Below are 7,088 nucleotides of genomic sequence, written 5' to 3'. Positions count from 1 at the left end.
TTGCTCTGATACCATAACAAATTTGTTACAGTGAAAGATTATTTTGAAAACAATGCAGGCCAATCTTTATACAAGGAAAAAGCACGTAAAAAGAGAAAAAGATAAAGAAGGAAGCCATAATCATAGGAGAAAAAATAGGAGAGAATTGTGTAATCTCGTTTAGCTCTGTCGCTCACTCAATAGAAATCGAAATCGCAATCGGCTGGCTCTCGCTCTCGCTCGACGCTCTCTCTCTCGCTCAACGTTCTCGAATCTCGACTAGTCGACTATCGACGGCCGACTGCCGGTCTGCGGCTGCCTCTCTCGTCGCCGGTCGCTCTCGCTCTCTGCCTCCCGGCTCCCGCTCTCGCTCTCCGGCCTCCGCCCTTCGCCAATCGCCACTCCCCCATGGCCCTCTCTTTTTGTGACTACTTACTTTTGTTGAGGTTAGGGATTTAACATTTAAGTCTTTAACTTAGGGTTATTATATTACTTATTTTATTTTTTAAGTTTTTAATTTTGTTTAATTGGAAAACAGTTTTTAATTTTGTTTAATTGGAAAACCTAATAATGAAACTAGCTCAGAAGCTGTGATTCTGTAAAATTGGTGACTTACTTTGTTTGACTCATTGATTGATTTTGTTTCAATTGTTAGTTGTTACAAACTAGTGAAACCACAAAATTAGAATTTAGAAACAAATGACAACCATTTGTTAATGTTTTACAGATGCTTAATCTTATGTTTAACACTTTAACTTAGGGGTTAGGGTTGTTTTACTAGTTGGGACTTGTGGCTGTTTTTGGGGTTGTTATGTTTTGCAATTTCTAAATAAAATCCATGAAATGAGTCTGGTTACTCACTTCTGTGTTCTGTCCTTCCATTTTATATTTTCTAGGCTGACATATTTGCAGACATTGGTGTTTGTCAAAGCTTCTGCTGCCATTTGTTGGGTGGTTGGCCCAAATTCCTGTTCACTATTTACATCCTTTAAATTCCTTTCAATTTGCTCAAGTCCTAATTTTTTTACTTTTTAGGGCTGTTTAGATGCTTTTTAGGAGCTGTTTTGAACGGGTTAGTATAGGACAAAGGCTTAAAATTGATGCTTAGTATCGGATAAAGGCTTAAGCTTTTTAGGAGCTGTTTTGAAGCGGGTTAGTATAGGACAAAGGCTTAAGATTGATGCTTAGTATAGGATAAAGACTTAAGTTTTTCAGGAGCTGTTTTAGCTTATATTAGTTATGACAAAATGATAGATATTTTTGCTTCAAAAAATGCAAGAAGGCATCGTTTTAGGTGAATGGTAATGTACTTTATGTTTTGTTACACGGGTTTTGGTTTATCCTTCCGACCCCCGCATCATTTTTGTTATATTAAAAAAAATCAGCGTGAGGATGAGCCGACTAGATTGAATAGGTTCCAAATCCCTTCAAATAGTTTATTTTGGTTTTTATATACACACATAAGGGGCATTTTTTTTGCTTTCCGCCGTGGGCATCCAAAATCTCAGGACCGGCCCTGACTATGCAAGAATCATGTTTTCTAGATTAAAAAGGCGAGTCCCAGAGAGCTCAATCCCTACTTCAACAATGATGGAAGTGGTTACCCAGAAGAGGCAGATAGAGCAAGTTCTGGAGGTAGTAATCTGCTGCCAAATTCCGTAGTAGGGGATGGAGGTGCAAGCTGGAGACTTAAATCTTTAAAGCGTGCTCAAGAGCAAGCAGCTCGTGAAGGAAAAAAGCTTGATGAGATGCATTTTGAATTAATAATCTGTCATTTAGCAAGGCATTACTGACCCTATGTTGTCATCATTATCATCATTATCTGCATCATCATGTGGATTGAGACTTTGCAGGTAGTTGGAGAGCGGTGGGGTTCTTTGGGGAAACTAGCAGTTTCCATGGCATCAGCTTCTGCTGCACCATCTCATGCTCACCTTCATGCCATAAAGAATAGAATAAGACTGCAGACCAGAGAGCAGCAAACGACACCAGCTGATCGAAGTGTAAGAATTAACCAATATCCCTTTTCATTTGGAAGGTATATTGCGACTTGATTTTTTTAATCATAATATTTCGATGGAAGGTCATTACTGATCGAAGGAAAAATACCTGTTCAAGCCACTAACCTTCGCAGAAGGGTCACTAGGCAAAAAAGTCAACAAACAAGCCGTTAGTATTGGCTTCAGTTAATAGATAGCCCAATTCCATCAATTTTTGTTTCTATTCTGGCCAGGTAGTTTAAAACATATGAGATGACCATGTTACTTTTGCATCTTTCGAAAGAATCTGGTCAGTGATTTTATTTTTCAACCCACTCTACAATCAAACCAGACCGAACCAAACCAAACATACCCAATATATCACTCAAAGGTAGGGTCGGAAGTAGGATGGATGCAGACCTTTCTCGATCCCAAGAGGTAGGAGGCTGTTTTTTTGCAATTCAAATTTTGAGAAGAAACAGAAGAGCATGAGAGAGATGAAAACGAAGTAGCAAAAGAGTGCATGCAAGCATAGATCAACTACAGTAAACAATAAAGGCAGCAGGGACATATGTGAGGGAAATAGGTTAAAAMAASMAAGGAAACACTAAACCATCTAAAACGCAATACTGAAAACTACTTGGACTATATGACCCAATTACCTAATTGGCTGATCCAAACGTTAAAACGCCTACCATGTCCATAATTTGGATGGAAACTTGATTAAACCAGCACCTTTGTTCAAATTAAATACAGTGGATAGAAATACAATTTAAAAGCTTCAAAACCCAAGTCCCTAACTGCACTACCAAGCTCTTTTTCCTCATCATTTCCATAGTGAAACCTCAAACGTTTTTGAACATGAGGGAACAGGCATTTTTAAATCTACGGTTGAACATGAGGAATATATTAGCTGCCAAAGGTTAGTGTAAAAGAAATTATGGGAGAGAACTTTGTGTATGTAGAGAGTGGATGTTCTCGTGTATGTGCAGATGGCTTTGATTCATTTGAATAATTCATTTCAGACTCTTGTGTGTCTGTCTTTTTGTCTCTATTATTATTTTGAAGATCAGTGGTGTAACGTACACTGTTGTCTTCTGCTCTGCTTGATCGACTACATTGACAAGAAACGGTTCTGTCATGTTCCGAGGATGAATGAAAGCGATACTCATTTCAATTATGATTCCAAATTCTTGTATCAGTAAATGGTTTCATTAGTTTCCAAGATAATGAAGATGAGATGAAAAGAATCAATTTATTTGGGAGAGAGTAGTAAGATTGCTACCTTAAGAGTTAAACTTTAAAATATTTGTGTGTGTGTGGTGGTGGTGGTTATGATGAAGCAGATGAATTATAATGGAATTACATATAAGAAACAATACTTTAAAAAAGCCAAAAAATTGGAGAGCTTTAGGGAGTCCAGAGTCCTTGTTACTAACAGTTAGGAGTGAATCTTTAAATTTGTCGAGTGTTGTGCTAGAGTGAAAAAACTCAATCTGTTTATTAAATAATTAGAGTTCAGGTTAGTGGCCTATTATTTAACTTGTTCCAGTTAGTGAACTTTTGTCATGTATGTCACAGATTAACGGACTGCACTTTTATTTTTACTAAATTTTACATCGAATCTTCTCTGATTTCATCAACTGGTTGTGTTAGTCTGTTTTCATGATGTATTTGTTGATATCAGGACGCTGAAAGGGATAGCCAGAAGGGCATGCCTCAACAGCATGCTAAAAATAAAATGAGAGTGCCTAGACCTGATGATTCTTTATCTTGGGGGAAGCAGAAAAGTCAGAGCATGTCAGTTAAGGATGCTGGTGTCATTTCTTCTGCATTGTCCAGCTTACAAAAGTTCACCAATGATGGAAGTTTCTTGAAAGAATTTAAATCTCAGCAAGATGATGATTCATATTCAGATCGTGACGGGAAAGTTGCATCTGATGTGTCCAAATCTGAAAAACCATCTCGTGTAGACGAAGGACACATAAAGCCTGCACTAAGTGCAAACCAGTTGGCTGCTAAAGTTATGCAGCTCCGTATGAAAGGAAAGCATGACGAAGCTGAGAAACTTCTGGTAAGGAATAATGTTGGTTTGCACATCATTTTCCATCTAGCCACATTTCTTTGAACTCATTAAATATTTGCCTTTCTATATATGCAAGTAATTGGGATTTGGGTGCACATGAGGAATTCGTGTCCTATTACATTTGTATAATATGAAGAGATGCATGTTAGCGATGGCATAAGAGGTTTAGAAAATATACATGTAAGGAAGAGATAGCATGGGGTATTGTTGTCTTTTAAGAGCATCTCCGAGAGATTCACCAAAATGGAGAAAAATGAAGGTTTTGAGCAAATTTTTCTTCCAACAGATTCTCCAAAACTTTCTCCAAAATGGAGACAAAATGGGAGAGAGTGAAATTCTCCAAATTTGAAGAATTCCCCAAAAATGATTTCCTTGTGAGAGACAAATTTTTAATTATATTTCCGCCAATAGAAAACCTTGGTGTTAAATGTTTTATGGGAGAGAAATAATATTTTACTACATGTATAATATATTTTAATAATATAATTAATTTTGCAATGTTCAAAATAGAAAATCTGTTCAAGTTGAATGTAATTTTTTATGGAGATTCTTGAGTTTTGATTCCCATATGATGATGTGACATTATAACACCTCAAAATTTTGGAGAATCTGTTGTTTTCTTCTCTCCTTTAGTAATTTTTCTTTCACCTTTGGTAAAAAGAAGAAACCAAAATTCTTGGCATTTGAAAATTGCTGTAGTGATGCTATTCAGCGAACAGATTATAAGCAATACAATTAACACCTGAAGCAACCTCCGTGATCTTAATCTGAAAGAATCAAAATTGTACCATATATATGAACATCGTTTGCAAGATTTTTTTGCTCTTTGCTTGTCCTAAATTTAGGCTTCCACATGTATACCCTTGGGAGCTCATGGATATATGATTGGTAATTTTTTATTGCAAGAATTCTTGATATGTACTTAGAAATTAATGCTTAAACTTTTAACTTCCCTCGTGACACGGTGAAAATATTTACCTGGTTGTTTTGAAATGATGCTTTTATTACACGGGTTGAACACTGTTTTTTCTCTTCATATTCTTCTACCACACACTGTTAAAGCACATACAAGTAATTATAATGTCTCTATGCTGGAGGAGCTCCGTTTGATGCCATCRCTAATAATTCCCAATTTGTTTCTAAYTTCAGAAAGAGGCAGAAGTGCATRAAGGGGAAAGCAAAGCGGGTACCATCACAACCAATCCACAGGGTGATGGAACTATGAGCAGGTAAATTTTGTTCTGGAGGAATTGGCTTATATTTGCAGGGTTTCCCCCGGGTTAAGATAAATATCACAAAAAAACCGTATTGATTTGAATTTTGTATGTTCTATATGCGCCTCTCTCATGGAGTTCCATATACAGATCTATTTGTCATGATCATTTATACCCTTTYTGTTTTTGCTTTATAGGTATATCATGCATGGCATAAAAGCGCGTGAAAAGATGAAAGAGGAAGATGCTGACATGCATGTAGCTCGTTTAATAGTGCAAAACAAAAAGTATAGTATATCAGGTCAGGCAGATGATGAATACGATTATGACGAGGGACCTAAAAGAAAGAAACGGGGTAAAGGTGATGATGTTCCTAAATCAATGGGAAATACCCGTTTCGAAAAACACATTTTAACTCTGCAAGAGCGCTGTAACTTTTGCTTTGAGAACCCTAAGAGGCCACGACATCTTGTTATTGCGATTGCCAATTTCACATATTTGATGTTACCTCAGTGGAAGCCTGTTGTACCAGGCCATTGTTGCCTATTGCCTATGCAGGTTAGTTTTTATCAGTCAGTTTGCTTTATTCACAAGAAAAGTATAAGCTAATTGGGTCATAAAAATTGAAATCATATATCTCTAGATTCATTTGGTCACAGTATCTCTGAGTTGTCGTAAACCATAATATGTTGAAAACCGTAGTATGTTGCAAACTTGCAAACCAATTTCATGTGTTATATGAAACAACAGCCAATTCAATTGTTGCTTGATGTAGTAATAGAGGTGTCTAAGCTTGAAAAGTCCAAAGAGTGCAGATTAGCCTCGGAGCTTGGATACTTGGTTTTGGAAGATATGGCACTAAAAGTGGTAGAGATGGTCATGTAAAATATGCAATCTTCATACAGTGTTGTTTTATCTATGAAACATTCGGAATTGTTTTGTGTGTGAAAATAACATTAGTATACACTTTATACATAAAACACACACAATAACAAAACRTATGAAGGAATATGAATCATAGCTTAAAATCAAGCTCGTTCAATGGGTTTGGATTGGTTTTCACGGGTTTGTAATAAATTTGYTGTTTTTATTTGATTTTCAATGTAGCATGAGTTAGCAACAAGAAGCGTTGATGATAACGTRTGGGATGAAATACGCAACTTCAAGAAATGTCTTCTAATGATGTTTGCTAAGCAAGAGATGGATGTTATATTTCTTGAAACAGTAATGGGGTTGGCAAAGCAGAGCAGGCATTGTTTGGTGGAATGCATTCCTTTGCCTCCAGAAATTGCAAAACAGGCTCCTCTCTATTTTAAGAAGGTTTGTGTTATTTCAGTTACTACTTCCGTTTCAAAATACGTGTCCATAGTTCTATTTTAGCTTGTCCACTTTCAATTCTACCCTTATTAATTATAAGACGGAGAAATTCATCACTTTCTCTATTATCAAGGGTAAAATTGTCATTTAGTTAATTAAAGATTGTAATAATTGTACATTCTCGTAACTTTGTGCCTTTTTCATTGTGGGGGACACAGGGTGAACCGTTTCTCTGTTTAGTAATTTTTATCAACATAAGATACGAAAGAAACCTTTTTTGTATAACGATAAAGCCATATATGATATTGTGGTTTTTTGTTTGCAGGCAATAGATGAAGCTGAAGAAGAATGGAGCCAACATAATGCAAAGAAGTTAATTGATACAAGTGAAARGGGGTTGCGTAACTCGATACCGAAAGACTTCCCGTACTTCCATGTGGAGTTTGGTTTAAAGAAGGGATATGTTCACGTTATCGATGATGAATCCCAGTTCAAAAGCAGTTTTGGTGTTAA

General features: G+C 36.4%; 1 protein-coding gene across 1 annotated transcript; it reads left to right on the top strand.

The window, feature by feature from the left end:
- Positions 1-1,337: 1,337 nt before the first annotated feature.
- LOC112504394 (CWF19-like protein 2) lies at positions 1,338-7,081 on the top strand (the record flags this gene model as incomplete). The annotated part of the gene is made up of 7 exons (XM_025108335.1): positions 1,338-1,614; positions 1,833-1,982; positions 3,646-4,032; positions 5,194-5,273; positions 5,456-5,816; positions 6,366-6,578; positions 6,901-7,081. Coding segments are annotated over exons 1-7 (1,474 nt in total), but the record flags the coding sequence as incomplete, so codon positions are not given.
- Between the last annotated feature and the right edge of the window lie 7 nt (positions 7,082-7,088).

This window comes from Cynara cardunculus, unplaced genomic scaffold (genome assembly GCF_001531365.2).
Source record: "Cynara cardunculus var. scolymus isolate 2C unplaced genomic scaffold, CcrdV1 Un_Scaffold_5462, whole genome shotgun sequence".
Taxonomy (NCBI): Eukaryota; Viridiplantae; Streptophyta; class Magnoliopsida; order Asterales; family Asteraceae; genus Cynara; species Cynara cardunculus.
Note: the sequence above shows the minus strand (reverse complement) of the source record. Positions and strands in the feature narration are given on the sequence as shown.